The sequence below is a fragment of the Lepus europaeus genome, chromosome 16 (assembly GCF_033115175.1).
Source record: "Lepus europaeus isolate LE1 chromosome 16, mLepTim1.pri, whole genome shotgun sequence".
NCBI classification, from domain to species: Eukaryota; Metazoa; Chordata; class Mammalia; order Lagomorpha; family Leporidae; genus Lepus; species Lepus europaeus.
This window is the reverse complement of record NC_084842.1, coordinates 759,436-781,725: the sequence shown is the minus strand read 5'-3', so window position 1 is coordinate 781,725 and position 22,290 is coordinate 759,436. Positions and strand designations below refer to the sequence as shown.

Below are 22,290 nucleotides of genomic sequence, written 5' to 3'. Positions count from 1 at the left end.
TGGACCCTTAAGTTCATATCATATATGAAAATTAACTCAAAATGGATCAAGAGACTAAATTTAAGAGTTAAAACTAGGGCCAGCACTGTGGTGTAGTGGGTACAGCTGCCATCTGTGGTGCTGGCATCCCATATGGGTCCCGATTTGAGTCCTGGCTGCTCCACTTCTGATCCAGCTCCTGCTAATGTGCCTGGGAAAGAAGCGGAAGATGGCCCAAGTGTTTTGGTCCCTGCACCCACATGGAAGACCGGGAAGAAGCTCCTGGCTCCTGGCTTAGCCTGGCTCAGCCCTGGCCATTGCAGCCATCTGGGGAGAGAATCAGTGGATGGAAGATCTCTCTGTCTCCACCTCCCTCTCTCTGTAACTCTGCCTTTCAAATGAATAAATAAATCTTTAAATATATGAGTTAAATAAATATATGAGTTAAAATTATAAACATTTTAGAAAAAAGTAGATATTCATAATTATGACTTTGAATTTAGCAATGATATTTTAAATCTATTTATTTATTTATTTGAGAGGCAGAGTTAAAAAGAGAAGGAGAGACAGAGACATCTTCCATCCACTGGTTCACTCCCCAAATGGCCTCAACAGCTGGAGCTGAGCCAATCTAAATGCAGGAGATTCTTGCAGGGGCCCAAGCACTTGGGCCATCTTCCACTGCTTTCCCAGGCCATAAGCAGAGAGCTAGATTGGAAGAGGAGCAGCCAGGACTTGAACTCTTACCCATATGCCATTGCTGCAGGTGGAGGCTTAACCTACTATGCCACAGCACTGGCCCTGGCAATGATTTCTTAAATGAAACCAAGAGCATAGGCAACAAAAGAAAAAAAATAGTTAAGTTGAGTTTCATCAAAATTAAAAGCCTGGCACACTGAAGGACACTATAAAAAGACTGAAGAGAAAGTTTACAGAAGGGGAAAAAATACTTGCAAATCATATATCAGCTAATAATATCAGAACATATGAAGGACATTTATAACTCAAAGAAGTAAATCACACAATCTAAAAATGGTCAAAGGAAATACATTTCTTCAATGACGAAACATAAATGCCCAATAAGCATATAAAGTGATGCTCAGCATCATTACTAGAGAAATGAAAATTAAAAGCAGGGCCAGACATTTAGCCTAGTTGCTACACTAGTGGTTAAGACGCCCATGCATACATCAGAGTACTGGTTCACCTCTCTCTGGCTCCAGATTCCAGCTTCCTGCTAATGTATACCCTGTGAGGCAGTGTTAATGACTTAAGTAGTTGGGTTCCTGCCACCCATATGGGAGAGATTGGATTGAGTTCCTGACTTCCTGCTTAACTGGAACTCGGTGGCCCAGTCACAGCCACCCAAGCATCACAGGCATCTGAAAAGTGAACCAGTGGGTGGTAACTTACTTACTTCCTCTCTCCTTCTCTCCCTCTCTCCTTCTCTCCCTCTCTTCTTCTCTCCCTCTCTCCTTCTCTCCCTCTCTCCTTCTCTCCCTCTCTCCTTCTCTCTCTCTCTCTCTCCATCCTGTCTGCCTTCTAAATATCTAAAACTAAAAAAGAAAAATTTAAACCACAGTGGGATACTACTTCATTCCCATGAGAATAGCAACCATAAAACACAAAACAGTAAATAGTAAGTGTTTGCATGGATATTGAGAAAATGGGAGCCTCATGCCTTCTTGGTGGACATGTGAAATAGGACAACTGCTGTGGAAATCAGTTTGGAGGTTCCTCAAAAAGTCAAACGTAATTGCCATATAACCCTGGAATTCCAACTGAAGGCAGGGACTCAAAAGAAATACTTGTGCACTATCATTATTTGCACCAGCTAAAAGGTGGGAACCCAAATGTCCATTGAGAGATGAATAAATAAATAAAACACAGTATGTACATATAATATTATTTAGCCACAAAAAGGAATGGGGAATGTTCTGCCATATGCTACAACATAAATGGATTTTTAATTTTTATTAGAGTATGAGAGGAGAAGAGAAAACACTTCCATCTGCTAGTTCCCTCTCCAAATGACTCCAACAGGCCAGGCCAATACCAGGAGCAGGGAACTCAACTGAGGTCCCTTAAGTGGGCATCTGGGAACCAGCCACTTGAGCCCTGGTGGCCAGATGCAGGAGCAGAGCCAAGATCTGAACTCACTTGGCATCCAAACTGGCATCTCAACCACCAGCCCAACCACCCACCACGTAACATAAACAGACTTGGAAAATATTATGCTACGTGAAATATGCCAGATAAAAAATATAAATGTTACAAGATTTTACATTATGAAATACCTAGATCAGGCTAATTTGTTAAGGCAGAGGTAGAATGGAGGTTAATGGGAGCTGGGAGAGAAGACATAGGAAGTAATTGTTTAAATGGGTAGAGTTTCTATTTCAGATGGTAAGAAAGTTCAGGAAGTAGAGTGATGATGGGTATATAACATTGTGAGTGTACTTAACGCTGCTGACTTGCACAATGAAAAATGATTAATACGGTAAATTTTATGTTATGTACATTTTAACATATTTAGAAAAGGATTCATTACAAATACCAAGAACATAAAAAAAAATTACAAAAAGGGCAAAGGATTCCCTTTGTTTGAATTTTAAACTATACATACCACTTGAATCTCAACCTAGCACTGATTGATTACCCAAGTTGAAGTGACAGGATTACAAGTACCAATTATAACTGAGGTTGAAAAACTAGACAGGAACTTAAAGTAACCACCACCCAATCATATGGTAGGTCCAAGGCAATATCCAAGAAATACAGAGCACCTTATATAGTATAATTAGAGAAGTTTTTTCTGAGGGTGAGTCAAAAATCTCATCATTTATCTAAACCCACTGCCTTGGCTCTGTACATGAGGCCAAACAGAATCAATCTAATTCTTTACGAAAAACAAGGCCTTAGCATATCTAAAGACAACTTTAGTTTCAACAGTCCCTTCCACCAAGTAAGATACCCCTATTTCCCACAAGTGTGTCATGTGGTTTGTTTCTACATTTTGACAATCTCTCCTGAATATGTTCCAATTTAAAATGCTTGTCCCAAGCTTAATATAATACAGATGTGACCTTTAATTGGTTATTTTTATAAATGTAACCGGTACTGTTAAGTTTTGGGCATCTATAATATACAATTGCCTATTAAATGGAAACTCATAGTTTGGGCTTCACATCACCCCAGTCTGTGGGGAAAAAAGCTTTTATTATGCAAGTAATAAATATTCATATAATAGGGAGATTAGAAAATGACTAATGAAAATAATATCTTGAAATAAAGTAATCACAAGAATAATTGTTTTAAAAAGGGCTAGTTTACTTATGGTTTTTGTGATCTATATTTTCTTCTCCTCTTTATTTGTTCTAACTGAAGCTTTGCATTCTTTGACTCACTTCTCCCCAGCACTGGAAACCACTTTATTCCACTCTATGTCTATGAATTCAGCTCTTTTAGATTCCACATATAAGTGAGCACACGTGGTATCTTTTTGTCCTTGGCTTATTTCAGTTTGCACAACTGAAACCAGGCTCATCAATATTGTTGCAAATGACAGGATTTTCTCCTTTTTTAAGGCTAATAGTATTGTTATATATGTATATCATACACATTTTCTTTATTCATTCATCTGCTGATGGACACTTAGGTTTGTTTATTCCACATCATAGCCATGTGAAAAATGCTGCAAAGAACATGCAAGCATAGAAATCACTTTGACATACTGATTTAATTTCCTCCAGCTACATACCTAGAAGTATGATTGCTGGGTCATATGCTAGTACTATTTTTCTTAAAGATTTTTATCTTATTTATTTGAAAGACAGAGTTACAGAGAGAGGTAGAGACACAGAGAGAGGTCTTCTATCACTCCCCAAATGGCCGCAATGGCAGGAGCTGAGCCTATCCTATCCGAAGCCAGGAGCCATGAGCTTCTTCCAGGTCTCCCATGTGAATGCAGGAGCCCAAGGTCTTGGCCCATCCTATGCTGCTTTTCCAGGTGCAATAGCAGGGAGCTAGATCAGAAGTAGAGCAGCTGGGACTCGAACCAGCACCCATATGGGATGCCAGCACTGCAGGCCAATGCTTTAACCTGCTGTGCGCCCTGCTATTAGTATTTTTAATTTTTAAAAAATACTTGAGAGTCAGAGTTACAGAAAGAGAGGAAGAATGAGGGAGGGAGAGGAATAGAGAGGGGGGGAGGGAGAGGGGGAGAGGGGGAGAGGGGGGGAGAGAGAGAGAGAGAGAGAGAGAGAGAGAGAGAGAGAGAGAGATTCTATTCACTAGCTCATTGCCCAGATGACAGCAATAGCTAGGCTGAAGCCAGCAGCCATGAGCTTCTTCCAGGTCTCCCATATGGGTAGTAGGGGCCCAAGCCTCTGCTGTTGTCCCATGCCATTAGCAGGGAACTGGATCAGAAGTAGAGCAGCCAGGACATGAACTGGTGCCCATATGAAATGCCAGCATCACAGACTGCAGCTTAACCTGTTATGCCATGATGCTGGCCCTTATTTTTTAATTTTTAAGGAACTTCCACACTGCTTTCCACATTTCACATTTCCACCAACAATGTAAAGGGTTTCCTTTGTGCCCCACCCTCACCCCACTTGTATCTTTCACCTTTTTTTTTTATAGAGTTCAGTACTTTTTTTTTTAAATGATTTATTTATTTATTTGCAAGTCAGAGTTACAGAAAAAGGAGAGGAGGAGAGAGAGAGAGAGAGAGAGAGGTGTCTTCCATCTGCTGGTTCACTCCCATTTGGCCACAATGGCCAGAGCTGTGCCAATCTGAAGCCAGGAGCCAGGAGCTTCCTCCAGATCTCCCATACGGGTGCAGGGGCCCAAGGACTTGGGCCATCTTCTACTGCTTTCCCAGGTCACAGCAGAGAGCTGTATTGAAAGAGGGGCAGCTGGGTCTAGAACCGTCACCCATATGGGATGCCGGGCTTCAGGCCAGGGCGTTAACCTGCTGTGCCACAGTGCCAGCCCCTTTTTCCTTTTTTTTTTTTTTTTTTAAAGATTGATTGATTTTAGAGAGATCTTCCACCTGCTGATTCACTCCCCAAATGGCCCAACTGTCAGGGCTGGGCTAGACCAAGGCCAGGAGCCAGAACTCCAGGTCTCCTACATGCATGGCAGGGGCTCTACCTAGGCCATCTTTTGCTGCTTTTTCAGATGTATTAGCAAAGAGTTGAATCTGAAGTAGAGCAGCAGGGACTTGAATTAACTCTCATTTGTGATGCCAGTGTTGCAGGTTGGAGCTTAACCCACGGAATGCTGGTCCCATATCTTTCATCTTTTTGAGAACAGCCATTCTAACAGGTGTGAAGAGATATCTCATTGTGGTTTTAAATTGCATTTCTCTGGTGAATACTGATGGTGAGCATTTTTTTTATATACCTGTTAGCCATTTGTATGTCTTCTTTGGAGAAATGTCTTCACACCCTCTCACCATTTTTTAATTTTTTTGTTCCTAGATATGCAAGCCTGCTTTATTTATGTTACCTTTATTGTAGATAAAAGTAACAGAAAATGGGGTTGGAAAAGGTAAGAGGTGGAGACACAAAATGGACGGAGGTCTTCATACGGGACCTTCTACCCTCAGGCCTCAGCAGCTCTGCCATAGGTCTGCGTGATTCTCTTCCATCAGGAATTCCATCTTTCAAGTCATTTCCAGGTTGTAGTTCTGCTGGCAGGTTTCAGAGCTCTCCCTCTGTTGCCTGCAGCAAGGCTTCTAGTGACACTGTCATCGCTTAATGTCCTCAATGAGCCTGTCCATTGTGAGGACTCCGCACCTTCCACGATCCCTTCCTGTACCGTCATAGACCTGGCAATGAATTTCATATGTGTTACCGTGACCTTGGACTTAAGTCTTCATTTGCAGGACCTGGCCTCCTCTGCCCATTTTAAAATAAGGTTTTGGGGCCAGTGCTGTGGCATAGCAGGTAAAATAGGTGCTGGTTTATATCCTAGCTGCTCCACTTATGATTTAGATCCCTGCTAATGCACCTTGGAAAGAGGCAGAAGACAGCCCAGGTGCTAGGGCCTCTGCACCCATGTGAGAGACCTGGATGAAGCTCCTGGCTCCTGACTGGCCCAGCCCTGGTTGTTGCGGCCATTTGGGGAGTGAACCAGGAGATAAAAGACCTCTCTCTCTCTCTCTCTCTCTGACTCTCCCTCTCTGCAACTCTTATAAATAAAATAAATAAATCTTTTAAAATAAATCAGGTTTTTTTCTTGCTATTAGCTGAGTTCCTTATGTATTTTAGATACTAACCCCTTATCAGAGATACATGACTTGCTAATATTTTCTCTTCACCTGTGGGGCTATTTCTTCACTCTGCTGGTTGTTCCCTTTGCTGTGCAGAAGCTGTTTAGTTTGATGCAATTTCATTTGTCTGTTTTTGCTTTTGTCACCTGAGATTTTGGGGGTCAAATACAAAAAATTATTGCCCAACCCAATATGAAGGTTTTTTCCCCTATTTTCATCGAGTAGTTGTACAGACTTTAATCCATTTTGAGTTGGTTTTTGTACATAGTGTGACATAAGGGTCCAGTTTCATTCTTCTGCATTTGTAAATCAACACTTTTGTTGAAGAGCCTGTCCTTTCCCCCTTGTGTGTACTTGGCAGCTCTGTGGAAAATGAACTGATTATACGCAAAGGTGTGTGGCCTTTTCATTTGGGTCTACTGACCAATGTGCCTATTGTTACGCCATTACTATGCTGTTTTAGTTGCTGTAGCTAGCACAGGCATTGTGCTGCAGCAGCTTAAACTGCATCTTGCAATGCTGGAATGCCACACAGGAGTGGTGGTTTAAGTCCCAGCTACTCTGCTGCTGAACCAGCTCCCTGCTGACACACCAGGAAAGGCTGTGGAAGATGGCCCAAGTTCTTGGGCCCCTGCCACCCATGTGAGAGATCAGGATGGAGTTCCTGGCTCCTGACCTCAATTTGGGGCTCCTGACTTCAACCGGGCCCAGACCTGGCTATTGTGGCCAATTTGGTAGTGAACCAGCAGATGGAAGATCTCTCTCTCTCTCTCTCTGTCTCTCTTTCAAATAAATAAATCTCTAATTACTATAGCTTTGATATAGCTTGAAATCAGACAATGTGATGCTTCCAGCTTTGACTTTCTCACTCAATATTGTCTTCACTATTCATCAGTGTTTTTGATTCCATATGAATTTCAGCATTCTCTATTTTTGTGGGAAAACGACATTGGAGTTTTGATAGAGATTGTATTCAATCTGTAGATTGTTTGGGGTAGTATGGACATTTCAGCAATATGAATTATTTCAATCCATGAACATATGATATCATTTAATATATTTGTGTCTTCTAAAGTTTTTCATCAATGATTTACTGTTTTCAAATCTTTCACCTTCTTGTTTAAATGTTTTTGTTATCAAAGAGATTGATTTTTTGATTTCAGATAACTCACTGTTCAAATATAGAAATACTAATGATTTTTACATGTTAATTTGTGTCTTTTAACATTGCCAAATTCATTTACAAGTTCTATAGCTTTCTGATGGAATCTTTAGGGTTTTCTATCTTTAAGATCATGTCATCTGCACAGACAATTTTACTTCTTCCTTCCAATTTGGATGCCTTTATTTCTATTTCTTACCTAACAGCTCTAGCTAGGACTTCCAGTACTACACTCAACAACAGTGGTAAAAATATGCATTTTTGTCTTATTTTAAAAAAAAAAACAACTTTATTTACTTAAAAGGCAGAGACAGTGGGCTGCGATTGTGGTATTGAGGGTAAAGCCATTGCCTGTGATACCAATATCCTATATGGCCACCAGTTCGTGTCCCAGTTGCTCCACTTCTGATCCAACTCCCTGCTAACGGCCTGGAAAAAGCAGCGGAAGATGGTCCAAGTACTTGGGTCCCTGCTACTCATTTGGAAGACCTGGAAGAAGCCCCTGGCTTCAGCCTGGTCCAGCCCCAGCCATTGTGGCCATCTGCGGAGTGAACAAGCAGATGGAAGATCTCTCTCTCTCTCTCTCTTTGACTTTCAAACAAATAAATCTAGAAAGAAAGAGGGGAAAAGTAAAAGAAAATCATGGCAGATATATAATAGATAGATAATTAGATTGCTCACCTGCTGGTTGACTCCCCAAACGCCCACAACAGCCAGGGCTGAGCCAGGCCAAAACCTAGAGCCATAAACTCAATCTGGGTCTCCCAAATGGGTGTCAGCAACTCTACTATTTATTATCTGCTGCTTCCCAGAGTGTGCATTAACAGGAATCTGGAACCAGGGGCAGAACTGGGATTCAAATCCTGACATTCTGGTATGGGATACAGGCGTCCCAAGCCGTGTCTTAACCACTATGCTAAACACTCACCCCTCCTTGTTTTATTCTTGATCTTAAAGGAAAAGCTTCAAATTTACACTCCTGAGTATGATATTAGGGGTGATCTTGGCATGTGGTTTTTAGGATATTGAGGTATACTCCTTCTATACCTACTTTGTTGAGAATTTTTATCACAAAAAAAAAAGATGCTAAGTTAAATACTTCCCCATCTATTAAGATGCTCATGTAATTTTTGTTCTTCCTCCTGTTAATATGGTGTGTCATGTTTATTGTTTTCTGTATGTTGAATCTCCCTTGCACCCCAGGGATAAATTCCATTTGGTCATGGTTTGGGCATGTGCTACTAAATTCAGCATGCTAGTATCTTGCTGAGAATTTTTGCATTTGTGCTTATCAAGAATTTTGGCTTATTATTTTTTTCTGCAGTGTCTTTAATTGTATTTTGTATCATCATAATGCTTGCCTCAGAGAAGAAGGTAAGAAGTGGTCCCTCTAATTCAAAATTTTGGAAAAGTTTCAGAAAGGTTGGCATTAGTTCTTCTTTACATGTTTGGTAGGATTACAGAGTCTCCTTTTTTTTTTTTTTTTTTTCCTTAAGGTTTATTTATTTATTTGAGAGGCAGAGTCAGAGACAGAAGGAGACAGAGATAGGTCTCTCATATGCTGGTTCATTCCCCAAATGGCCACAACAGCTGGAGCTGGGCTGATCTGAAGCCAGGATCCTGGAGCTTTCTCCATGTCTCCCACGTGGGTGCAGTGTCCCAAGCACCTGGGCCATCTTCCACTGCTTTCCCAGGCCATCAGCAGAAAGCTTTATCAAAGACAAGCAGCTGGGACACTAGCAGGTGTCCATGTGTGATGTTGGTGCCGCAGGCAGAGGCTTAACTTACTACGTACGCCACAGCACCGGCCCTGAGTCTCCTTCCTTTTAAGGCTGAATATTTTTCCATTACATATCTATATCATAAACTGCTTATCCATAGATCTGTCAATGGATACTTGGGTTGCTTTCACTTTTTAGATATTGCAAATAATGCCGCTATGAACATGGGTATACAAGTATCACTTTGAGCCCCTGCTATCACTTCTTCTGGTTACGTAACCAGTAACGCAATATTGCTGGATCATGTGGTAATTCTATTTTTAATTTTCTGAGGAACTACCATGCTGTTTTCCACAGTAACTGCATCATTTTATATAACCATCACTAGTACACAAGTACCCCAATTTCTCCACATTCTTGCCAGTATTTGTTATTTTATGTTTTTTTAATAGTAGCCATTCTACTGGGTAAAAAGTGCATCTCCCTATGGTTTTGATTTTGCATTTCCCTAGTGATCAGTGAGGCTGAAATTTTTTCATGTGCTTATTAGCCATTTAAATGCCTTTTTTGGAGAAATATCTATTCATATACTTTGCACATTTATCAATCAGGTTGTCTGTTTATTACTGAGCTATGAATCTTTATACATTCCAGATACATGTGCCTTCACAGACTTATCATTTGCAAATATTTTCTCTCATTGTGCAGGTTATCTTTTCACTTTCCTAATGATGTGCCCTGAGTATAAAAGTTGTTCACTTGCATTAAGTTCAGTTTATCTACTTTTTATTTTGTTGTTCATGCTTTTGGTATCATATCTTTTGTCAAATCCAAGGTTATGATGATTTGTCTCTTACTTTTAGATTTTTTCTACTCATTCTGAATTAATTTGGTGTGGCATGTATCCAAATTCATTCTTTTGCATGTGATTAGTATTGTTCCAGTACCATTTGTTGTAATTTTTCTACTCTTTGACAAGAACGGTCTTAGCACTCCTGTCAAAAACCGTCTGACTACAGATGTATGGGTTGACCATTTCTGAATCTTACTTCTGTTGTGGCAAAATCTTAGTTATCCCTCCCAACTGGCAATTTAATAAACATGCTTCTTAGGCCTTCTTCACCCAAGTTGCTATTGAAAATGAATAGAATAGGTCTGAGGACAAACCCCTGCAACAATACATAGTGTCTCCCTTTTTGGTTTATATAAAAACACTAGTTAGTACTCCCAAGAAGAACCTACCACACACTTAGGAATTCACTTAACTCTGCTACTATTTAGTCATCACTTCCCCATTATATCCATAAGTGTAAAACCAGTATCACTCTAGAGTGTTACTCTGTTCAATACCCTACTGAAATAAAGGTGCTGTGGTATAGCAGGTTAAGCCAACAACTGCAATACTAGTACCCCACATGGGTGCCAGTTCAAGTCCTGGCAGCTCCACTTCTGATTGAACTCCCTGCTAATGCACCTGGGAAAGCAGTGGAAGATGGCCCAAGTCCCTGGGCCCCTGTACTCATGTTGGAGATCTGGAAGAATTTCCTAGCTCCTGGCTTCAGCTTGGCCCAGCCTCAGCTGTGTGGCCATTTGAAAGTGAACCAGTAGATGGAAGGTCTCTCTCTGTGTCCCTCGCCCCCTCTCTCTGTAATGCTGCCTTTCAAATAAAATAAATAAAACTTTAAAAAAAAGATGTTTCCCTAATAAGCAACTATTGATTCAGAGGTAATAGAGCAAATTAATCATCTTTCTTTCCTAAGTGTAAGTTCTGTTTTACAATCATTGCTACAAATACTGATTTATAATTTTCAGATTTAACCTTTTTCTATTTCATACTTTTTCATTTGTTTTCAATGATACATATAAAATTCTATTATATATTAATGTGTTAACTCTTAAATTTCAACCACATCACCTAGTATCTACAAATAGGTGTACAGGTACCTGAAGCCTTTAATTATCATTCATGATTCTATACCAATTAATTCTTTCTATATTGCCCAAGTCTTCTTTTTGCCTAAGTTTCTCCATTTAAAAACTAAATATCTTGGACTTACTATTTATATCTCCTAGAACTTGATGGATTCCATTATGAAAATTAAATTTTAAAAAACTGCAAGACCTCCAGCATGTGACGCCAACATTCGATACTGATGCCAGTTTGTGTCTGGCTGCTCCACTGTCAATCTAGGTCCCTGCTAATTGTTTTAGGAAAGAAGTGGAAGATGGCAAGTGTCTGGATCCCTGCCACCCACGTGGGAGACCAGATGAGGCTCCTGGCTCCTGACTTCATCCCGGCCCGGCCCTGGACATTGTGGAGTGACCCAGCAGATGAAGATCGATCTCTCTGTCTATGTCTCTCCCTCTCTCTCTATAACTCTGCCTTTTCAAATAAATAAATAAATCTTAACAACAACAACAAAACCTGCGTTACTACCACAGAAAACTTAACATTTTATTTAAAATATGGATGATGACAGGAGAAATGTTAGCATTCAGAGCTCAATGGAAAATAAAATGCTTTAGTAAATACAAGGGAATTTCAAAAAGTTCATGGAAAATGGAATTAAAGTTTAAATTTACTTTTTAAAAAAGTTTTAGTTTATTTGGAAGGCAGATTACAAAGAAAGAGGGAGAAAAAAAAGAGAGAAATCTTCCACCCACTAGTTCACTCCCCAAATGGCCATAACAGCACAGCTGGGCCAGACCCAAGCCAGGAGCCAGGAGCCAGGAGCCAGGAGCCAGGAGCTTCTTCCAGGTCTCCCATGTGGGTGCAGGGCCCCAGGCACCTGGGCCATCCTTCAGTGCTTTCCCAGGCTATTAGCAGGGAGCTAGATCAGAAGTGGAGTAGTCACAGGCAGCGGCTTTACCTGCTCTGCCACAATCCCAGCCACTAAAGTTTATTTTGGTACAAAATTTTTTTTGAAATCCATGCATGCACAGGTTTTTCATTTACTTATTTGAAAAGCTGAGTTATAGAGATACAGAGAAAGATCTTCCTTCCACTGGTTCACTCCCCAAATGGCTGGGACTGGACTGGGTGGGAGCCAGGAGCTTCTTCCAGGTCTCTCACACGGCTGGCAGGGGTTCAAGCACTGGGGTCATCCTCCACTGCTTTTGTGAACCTGTGCCCATATGGGATGCTGGCATTGCAGGGGCCGGCCCCATTAACTTATCTCCTAATTCTATTTCTATTACTTTTTTGCAGGGCTCTCATATGTATAATCACTGAGATCTATTACTTGTTTTTCATATGAAGTATTACATATTACTAGGAGTCAAAGTCAGTGACCTGGGAAATATATATTTCAATTCTTTTGTCCTTTAGTCTCACCTGAAAAGTGCATATACCAGGGTAGCAATCAAAGCGAAACTGACCACAACTGCCACAAGTACTTGGTCACTTACTCCTTCTATAACTGAATCATCATCCAGTTTCAAACTTTGAACTTCACGGTGATATTTGGCCATTCCAGGTCTACAATACAAAAAATAAATAAAAACAAGATAGAAGTTACAATTAACACAGTGAAAATGAATTATAAAAGCAATTTAAACATAACTGACTTGTAATATATTTAGTTTTTTGTAGCAGCCTTTTTTTTTTTTCTTTATTTTTGACAGGCAGAGTTAGACAGTGAGAGAGAAAGAGACAGAGAGAAAGGTCTTCCGTTTTCCGTTGGTTCAACCCTCCAAGTGGCCGCTACAGCCAGTGTGCTGTGCCGATCTGAAGCCAGGAGCCAGGTGCTTCCTCCTGGTTTCCCATGCGGGTGCAGGGCCCAAGGACCTGGGCCATCCTCCACCGCACTCCCGGGCCACAGCAGAGAGCTGGACTGGAAGAGGAGCAACTGGAACAGAATCCAGCTCCCCAACTGGGGCTAGAACCTGGGGTTTAGCCTAGTGAGCCATGGCGCCAGCCAGTAGCAGCCTCTTAATATAGGTTGCCTTAAGTCCAACTCCAGTAGGGATTCTATCAATTAGTTCTTTAAAATTTGCCAGACACATTATTTTGAAGATTACAAAATTCTACTTCCTTTAAGGTAAGCAGTTACTACAATTTGTCATCCATTTACTTTAAAATTTTTTTAAACAATACTCTTTCCTCTTCAACCTTAGCTCATGTAATTTTAATAATAAGGACATTTTTCTTGCCCAAATGCTGTTTTCATACTCCTGAGTGCCAAATAAATTCTCCAAGTACATAAGATTCCTCTTCTTCTTCATTGCACTGAATGTGTATCTTTTGGAATTTACCATGTATGAACGGGAAAAGATATACATTGCAGCCTTCTGTAAATATTCCTACATTACCTAGCATATGCTCTGTACATACTAGGACCTAAAAAATGCTTGTTGCAATGCAAGTGATTTACCACACTTACGGAGTTAATAATTTGCAAAGTAAGACATTTGGCTATAGGACATTTATATCTATACTAAAACTACTTGAGTTAGTGAAAATTCTGATGTTTGAGAAACTACTGGCCTCACCTAAAACTAAGCTCAGCTTTTTAGTTCAGACATCTTTGAATTGCCTGCAATATGGATTCCCTGTGGAGCTGCATTTCCTTATGAAGAGAAAAGGCAGGGTATGAAATGCTCCTTCCCCTGCTCTAAACCAGGGAAAAATGGTAGTACCCAGTTCTGCAGGTCTGAGGGGAGAGAGCCCAACCACACTGGAGTCCAAATATCACAGGTAATTCCTTTTATTTTCTTTCTTTCAGATGAGGAAACTATAAAGCTCACAGTCTTATAAGACACCTAAAGGGAAATAAAGGAAATACTCAAATATGCATGATCTTAATAATTACAGTAAGTTCTGCATTTATGTGACTTATTGCACTGAAATGAATTTTAGCTGATATCATTAATCAGGTGAGTTTCTGTAAAAGAGGGAATTCTTGAGTATCAAAGTCAGCACCTTGGAGAAGTCTGGCTGCTAGGAAGAAATGATCTCTGATGGAGGACAGCTAAGCAAAGAAATAGATCAAAGGCAGCTTCCACCAGCTTTACACTCAGAAACAGCCTGACCTCAGGTACACGCTGGTGACAGCTTTCAAATACCCATTATGAGGGTACATACTAGGACACTCAGAGAAAGGGGTCTACAGAGAAATCGCCACTTGAAACTACAGAGCTGCAAGTAATCTACAGGTGGGCCATGTGGTCAATTTACCTATTTTATTCTTCTCTTCTTAAATTAGAGGTCCTAAGACTGTTGTCAGAAGTCCTAAGGTGACAATTACTTGCATCAGCTCAAAAATAACCAAAATGTTCATCTCTGTGTCAAAATTCTCAGGCTCTGCCTTATTGAATCTGTTGTGAGCATTAGACCAAATTGACAGAGGTAAAAGGACTTCACAAGTTCAGCACACTGACAGATGTGTCATAATTACTACCACTCACATTTTCTCCTATGCCACACAGCTGGCTAGATTTACTAAGTGGTACTTTTCTTTAAAAATGTGTTACATTTGTTTCTTTGTCTTACCAGGTGTAATCAGTGGTAATGAGTCTAAATTTTATTAGTATTCTGTGTATAATTGACTTCTATGCAATTATGTGCCCTGAAAATACTTCATGCTCTAAGATTTTCAACACTGGGTAGCCATATGCTATTGGCAGGATTTTACAGCACAAGTTCCCAATGTTGTTGAGAGGAACATTTTTTTCTGTCATTGTAAATCCCAACCAAACCTAGGGCTGTCACGTGGAAATCTAATAATGTTTGACCTATTTGTTCAGGGCTTCAATAGTACAACTTCTGCCATATTTTTTCTTTTAATCAGAATAAAAAGGAGCTAGTGGCTCAAAAATGAGGTAGCAGGAGGTAGTAGAACACCATTTCAGTTTGGAATAGGCTGATCTGATTTAAGATTATAGGGGATAAACAATAAAAAGAAACAGCACCTCCTACTTGAGATGACCTAGTACCTCAATCTTCTAAAATATCTTTTAATTTACTTTTTTTTTTTTTTTTGACAGGCAGAGTGGATAATGAGAGAGAGAGAGACAGAGAGAAAGGTCTTCCTTTTTGCCGTTGGTTCACCCTCCAATGGCCGCTGTGGCTGGCTCATCTCGCTGATCTGAAGCCAGGAGCCAGGTGCTTCTCCTGGTCTCCCATGCAGGTGCAGGGCCCAAGGACTTGGGCCATCCTCCACTGCCTTCCTGGGCCATAGCAGAGAGCTGGCCTGGAAGAGGGGCAACCGGGATAGAATCCGGTGCCCCAACTGGGACTAGAACCCGGTGTGCTGGCGCCGCAAGGAGGAGGATTAGCCTGTTAAGCCACGGCGCCGGCCTAATTTACTTTTATTTCTGTGAAAGGCAGAGAGACAGAGACAGACAGAGCTCCCATCCACTGGTTTGATTCCTAAATGCTACAATATCTGAGGCTGGGTCAGGCCAAAGCCAAGAGCTAGGAACTCAAATCCAAGTCTCCCACACAGGTGGCAGGGATCCAACCTGAGCCATCATCTACTGCTTCCCAGGGTACTGGTAACAGGAAAGTGGAGTGGGAAGTACAGCAGGGTGTTGAACCCAATACTGGATGAGGGCAGGCGTCTTAACTGCTGTGCTGAATTCCCAGCCCGCCAATCTTGAAAGATGAATACCAAAAGCAATCTGGGTTTAGGTCTGCCAACTTTGGTTTTTCACACAGTGCTTGTCTAGAACAAGACAGGGCAGCTGATTCTGTCCAACAGCACAGGCTTGGAAACCCAGGCAAATGCTTCCTGGATATAAAATTGGACTTCAGTTCCACTTCTGCGACCACGATTACCTCATGTAATTGCCTAGGATTTCCCGTTTTCTGCCAAATGTTAAAGTTGGACTCGATGATTTCTCGAGTGCCTTTCACCACTACCTTCACTGATTCTGAGATTTCAGAATAGAAAAAAAAGTCAAGCAAGACGAAAACCAAAGGCCAAAGGAGTTTGGGGTGGGGAGCTGGACTGGGAGAGCCAGATTTTTCACCTTTCTAGGACACAGTTCTATGGTCTGAATTCTTTTCAAGCAGGCAGTATTGTAACAATAAAGCAAAGCCAGCACTTGCTGTGTCCCTTGAGACCCAAACCAGGGCTTGCATGCTCATTCGTTGCCCATACAACATAGCACTTTGTTTCCTCATGGTGCCTTCTGAAGATCTCAAAGAAGGGCAAATGAGAGGCACTCATGTTGCTGTAGGGTACGCCAACAGCTGAACTTTCTCTATCACAAACTCCTTTCCATCAGGAACCACATCCTAACCCCTTGAGTAGTACCCAGGATTTTACAGGTTCTGAGAGCCACTAAATGCTGTTTACCTGACACCCAGAAACATGGTTATTAAATGTACAGAACATGGTGTCTCATTTATTTCATGGAATCCTGTCAAATATGGAAACAGTTCCTGGTACTGTTTGTCTGTGTTTGAGATTTACAAAAGCCCACCACTGGCCATCTTGGAAACTGTGTGGCATATCTGATAGAAGCCTAGAGGACTGGATTTGTTCTTGCTTGGTTGGCTAAGTCTTAGTGAGGAGTAGCTTAATATAGTACAGGAGTCAGACAACCGTGTACTTATGAGAAGCTTGAGTCTCGGCTTCCTCACATGTAAAATGTATGAAATTAGGTTGAACCATACCAAACTGCCACTTTGTCAGCAACCACAAGTCATCTTGCCCCAGGGCACTTCTCTGAGTCCCTAAGCTAAGGACAACACAAACTCCCCAGATCCACCCCTCAGAAACAGAAACACAAATCAGCCAACCAGGAAGAACTGTTGCACCATGGGAAAACTACCCTAGCTAAGAAGGGGCTGTACCTGCAGGTGTACACCTCGGATTATAAGTCAGCTGTCCTGTCTGCCTGCTGCTCTCTGCAGCATGCTCACACTGACAGTACTAGTGAACTCTTTCACCACCCACGATGCCAGCATCACGACACTGATTTTATGAGATGACAAAGATAATGCGCTTATCCTATTGGCCGGCACGTTTTACAGACTCTCAATAAATGGACGCTATAACATTTTGATTACTATTATTAACAACTGTCCAGGAAGTAGAACACTGAGCCACGCCTTCCCCCCAGCTGTACTGTTTAGCCTCTCAAATTTCCTTTAATCAAAGCTCTAAGGATCTGTTCCCTGGCAAGGCAGGACACATTTGGAAACTCTGCCATAGGGGACACCACGTTTTCACTTGCCATTGCCACACACACACACACACAGGAGAAAAATTCGAGCACTCCCTGGAATGACAGAAAAACTCTTTTTAGCCAAGCTTACGCAGAACACCGGTGGCCACATGGCTTCTGGGATTACTCACCTCTAAGAAGCTTTTAATATAATGTCCTTCATCAAGAGTAACTGGAGCTACAAAATAAAACCTTAAGAACACTGCTTTTGGCAAAACAACAGTGTATAAGCAGTCAACCTTGAAAGAGGAGGCTTTAGGTCAGTTGCCAAAGCCTTTGACACCCTGAGCAGCTAGAGCAAAAGGTGCTTCCTACACCGCAGTCCCTACAGCGGAAGCTAGCAAGCCAAGATGCACGCAAGTCAGGCTCACATCAGGACAACATACATTGTGTTCCCTTGCTTAACAGGGATATGGGTCACTGAAAGTTACAGCGGTTCTCCAGTAACAACCTAATGCAGAATGCAGGAAAGCTGGTTTGACAGCGATCCAGGGGACCCAACAAACAAGGAAAGGCAGTTGCCAACACCTATGAGAAAACTTCAAAAGTCTCCTGAAACAATGGAATTGAAAGTATGAGTTTATTTCAGTTCAAAAAATTTTTCTTCACAATACATGCAAAGAGTGAATTACGAAGAAAAACAATACTGCAAGGATTTCAAAAAAATTTTGTATACCAAAATACACTTAGATTTTTAATTCCATTTTTCCATGAACTTTTTGAAGTACTCTCCCATTACAATTTCTACAGGTTCCTTGGCCCCTGTGTAAGGAATGCTTGAAAGATCACTGAAAAGACTTCTTAACAAAATGACAAATCACCTTGCATGGGCTGATGATCAGAAATCTCAGGAACTCAATGCTGCCCTGGTAGTCCAAGTACTCATGGGAAAAGGATGGAGGGGCTCCAGAAACCAAACCAAAGGAAGATGTGTCTGGGAAATTGCCACACTCCAAATAAATTCCGGCATTGTCTGCAGGCTCTATGAATTGACAACTCTCCTTGGACTCCAAGGCAACGTCCTAGTTTTAGAAACTCCAGCACGTTTGCACTAGGAGCAAGGTTTACAGCACTGAGTAGCCCCAAACTGGAACAAAACGGATCAACCAACAGTAGGATACACCACAACGGAATACCAGGCAGCAATGAAAATTACCCGTATTTAATACTCGTTGAATGCCACCAAAAACCCACAAGAGGCTTCCACTCATACACGTCCCAATATAGGCAGAGGAAAACTATATTGCATGCACACATACGTGGCAAAGCTACTGTGAGTATCACGCAAGTCAGACTAGGGAGGGAATCAGGCTCGGAAACGCATACACAGCTAGGGGGGAGGGGGATGCAGGAAACTCCTGGGGTTCCAGCAATGCTTTTGCTTTTTATCGGGGTGTTTTATCTGCTCTCTAGACGCGTATGTCGAATGCACTTTTCTGCAAAGGCTACATCGCTTAAAAGGTCGGGAACGATGCACAGGCCCCGGGAACCGGCGGGGTCCGCGCGGCTCGGAGAGCTGGCGCCCGGCCTCCCGCACTGGAGGTCAAGCTTTGAGGGAGTCGGGGCTCCGAGCGACCCCAGAAGGAAACGGGGGGAACTCCCCTCACCGCCGGCCCAGCCCACCTAGGACCGCCGAGACGCCCACCGTCTCCCGGCGACTCCGGACGGGAACCGGGCGCTGCTGGGGCCGGGCCCCGGGGATCCTCAAGGAGAGCGGAGTCTTGGGTCCGATCGGAGGCTCCCCCGGCCCGAGGCGCTGGGCGGCCGGGAGGCGACCCCGGACTGCGCCGCCCGCCCGCTCGCGGTCCAGATCCGGGGGCGTGGCCGGCCACGCGCCGGACGCCCGAGGCCGCGGCCGGGGGGAGGGGGCGCGTACCTCTCCACCGCGGAGGAGCTACCTCGCCAATTCCCGGTGACAGAGGCCACAGATTATTTCCGGGGACTGCCCCGCCAGCCCTCCCGGGCAACCACTAGCTTGTCCCCTTTCTACTGTGGAGTGTGGGCACCGGCGCACGCGCACTGCGAGCTTCCGTGACGGCGCGCCGCCGCCGCCGCCGCCGAGACGGCGCGCGCGCCATGACACGCAGCGGTCTGTGGCCGGGGCGCGCGCGCGCGCACGCGGAGGCAGGGCCGGGGGAGGGCCTGCGGGGCGCGCCTGCGCGCTGCGGCTCGCCCGTCCTTCGCTGGAGGAGGGCTGTGGGCCGCGGGGGAGGCGGGGACGCGGGGCGGCGGGCGTGGCTCGGGGGTGGCGCGCGGCGAGCGCGCGCGCCCAGATGAGAGGAGCAGGAGGGGCGCGGGGGTGACGGTGCGGAGCCGCTGCCAGCGCCCGGGCGAGAGCAGGCGGTCGGGCCCGAGCAGGAGGTGGGCCAGAGGCCAGGGCGGCTGCCGGGACCCCGCGGACGGCACCCGCACCGCGTAGCGGCGGTTTCTGGCCTGGTGGAGAAGGCGTTGCCGAGCCCCAGCGGGGGAAGATGTTCAGTGTGGAGTCGGTGGAGCGGGTGGAGCTGTGCGAGAGCCTTCTGACTTGGGTACGTGGTGGCCGCCGCGGCGCTGGAGACCCTCCGGCGCCCGCCCCGGGGCCGCTTTTCCGGGACCCCCCCGCCCGTCCCGGGGGGCGAGCGCCGCGGGCGCCGGTGCCGTCACATCCGGGGCCTGAGGCGGTCAGGGCCGGGGATGCGGCTGCGAGCGGCGGCCGGGAGAAACTTGCCGGGCCCGGGCTGTGGGGTGTCGTCCGGGGAGGCTGATGACGGGGTGCGGGCGCGCCGTCTCGGGCACCGTCGTTGTCTGCCGCTGCGCGCTCGGCCGCGGGGACCCCCGAGGCGCCCCGGCTCGGCCGGGGTGGGGGCGCCCGGCCCAGGGTTGCCGCTCGCCGCCTTTGTTGTAACGCTCCCGAAGGACGCGCCCGCCGCGGCGGAAGAGAGAAGTTCCTTTGAGGTCGGGTGGGAAAAACAGGAGAAAAAAAAAAATAATAAAAGGCGCCCGGCGACGGCGTGGGTCGGACGCCAAATGCGTCCGGGCCGCTAGGGAAGCGGGCGGTGGGGCGGCATTCGGGAAAGATCCCGAACGTGAGGCTGGAAGGGAACCTGCAAGGTGCGTGGCAAGGTGGAACCCGGAGAGTCCCGGCGCTGCGGGATTCCGACCGCGAAGGGCCGCACGGCCGTGGCGTTCTGGCGTTTGTAGTCTGTGTGTGCGCGCTGTTCCGGCGCCTGGAGCAGCCTGTTCAGGAGAAAACTCCTGCTCCGGCGTTTCTCACCGTCTGGCTGGGGCGAGCCCGGTGCCCCCTTCGGGAGCGCGGGTTTTACTCATCGCTACACATGCCGGGTGACCTTTCTAGAATAACACACAGACGTATTTATGGAGGTGACTGCCGCGTTTGTGTTCGTTTTAAAGACGGACCACTAACGTGAGGGAAGTTCTGTTTAGTCTGGGGTTACAAGTTCAGCTCCCTCTTCCTGTGCAGGTGTGAGAAGCATTCTCTTAGGTAGCTTGCTACAAACCTGATTAAAGCAGAGTCTAGGGTTTTTAACTTGGCCCTGTCAAGGCATCACGTTACGTCTTCGGAAATGTAGAGTATGTACAACCGTAGAGATCTATGCATTCACCGCGTTTTGTCTTAGACCATTCTTGGGACTTCAGAGAGCCCCCAGTAATACATAGCTAAAGTAGAACTTCAGAGAGCCCCCAAGAATACGTAGCTAAAGTAGAACTTCAGAGAGCCCCCAGTAATACGTAGCTAAAGTAGAACTTCAGAGAGCCCCCAAGAATACGTAGCTAAAGTAGAACTTCAGAGAGCCCCCAGTAATACGTAGCTAAAGTAGAACTTCAGAGAGCCCCCAGTAATACGTAGCTAAAGTAGAACTTCAGAGAGCCCCCAAGAATACGTAGCTAAAGTAGAACTTCAGAGAGCCCCCAAGAATACGTAGCTAAAGTAGAACTTCAGAGAGCCCCCAGTAATACGTAGCTAAAGTAGAACTTCAGAGAGCCCCCAGTAATACGTAGCTAAAGTAGAACTTCAGAGAGCCCCCAAGAATACGTAGCTAAAGTAGAACTTGCAACTCTTCCGTCCCGGCTTCCTCACTGCTCTATTTTAGAAGAGGAAAACTGATGTTGCATAATGCACCAGGGTTTGACTAGAGTGAGGAGAGCAGAGAGAGAGGAAAGAATTACTCCATTCTTTGATATGGTGGAGGGAACCATGTATACAGAAGCCTGGGAATCTTTAGATTTACGGTTTAAATCCTGTACAAATAGTGCTAGAAAAAGGAGCAGGAAGGAAAAGATGAGGAAACGAATTGAATCTGAAGTGGTGCTGCACCATTTAAAGTCTTGAAAGAAAAGTCATGGAAATAAAGACATGTTTAAAGCTTATTTGCAAAAAGATGATAGTGCAGTTGGTTTGAGTGAGAAATGTTGATGATACAGAGGCGGAATCATAGAGGAAACTTTGAGGGGCTGTCAACAGAACCAGACAGCATGGGAGCACCGATTTAGAATCAGAGAATGTCCAGAGATGGGGGTGGTAATATATACTACCTACTGCAGGGAGGTCGGGGAGTGCCATACTGAAATCCACTGGAACCCTCAAGGAGGAAAATTTCTGCAGAATAGAGATGAGCAGTGACAAAAGTGGAGGTCAGGGGCCACACAAAAAACAAGATTTGAAAACACTTAAACTGAACATTGAAATGTTTCAAAATAAAGTTGAGTTTAAGTGCTGGACTTGTTCTCTTTTACCTGTCAGGATAGAAAGCTGAATAAAGGTTTTTATGAATAATGGCTAAGGTAACAGAACATGTCCATCTAGTCTGTTAGTACCTCCCGTCTGGAGACCAGATAAATGCTGAACACAGTTCCAAAACCAGTTGTGGGGCTGGCGCTCTGGCACAGCGTGTTGCCCTGGCCTGAAGTGCCGGCTTCCCACATGGAGGCTGGTTTTAGTCCCGGCTGCTCCACTTCCGATCCAGCTCTCTGCT

General features: G+C 44.4%; 2 protein-coding genes across 6 annotated transcripts in view; one reads left to right on the top strand and one right to left on the bottom strand.

Moving 5' to 3' along the window:
* The window catches only part of RNF170 (ring finger protein 170), a 42,655-nt gene extending 23,331 nt beyond the window's left edge, over nucleotides 1-19,324 (bottom strand). Inside the window, exons 1-2 of one of the 5 annotated variants that reach the window (XM_062213622.1) lie at nucleotides 19,194-19,324; nucleotides 12,477-12,620 (exon numbers count right to left, since the gene is read on the bottom strand). In XM_062213622.1, coding sequence (XP_062069606.1) covers nucleotides 12,477-12,613 — 137 coding nt within the window. In that variant the 5' untranslated portion in view covers nucleotides 12,614-12,620; nucleotides 19,194-19,324. Of the gene's footprint in view, nucleotides 1-12,476; nucleotides 12,621-17,448; nucleotides 17,475-18,940; nucleotides 19,113-19,193 lie in introns of those variants that run through there. The other 4 variants (XM_062213621.1, XM_062213623.1, XM_062213624.1 and 1 more) reach the window with 4 other exon arrangements.
* A 310-nt stretch (nucleotides 19,325-19,634) lies between these two features.
* HOOK3 (hook microtubule tethering protein 3) overlaps nucleotides 19,635-22,290 on the top strand; it is a 123,697-nt gene continuing 121,041 nt past the window's right edge. Inside the window, exon 1 of the mRNA XM_062213695.1 lies at nucleotides 19,635-19,845. Coding sequence (XP_062069679.1) covers nucleotides 19,789-19,845 — 57 coding nt within the window. The 5' untranslated portion in view covers nucleotides 19,635-19,788. The remainder of the gene's footprint in view (nucleotides 19,846-22,290) is intronic.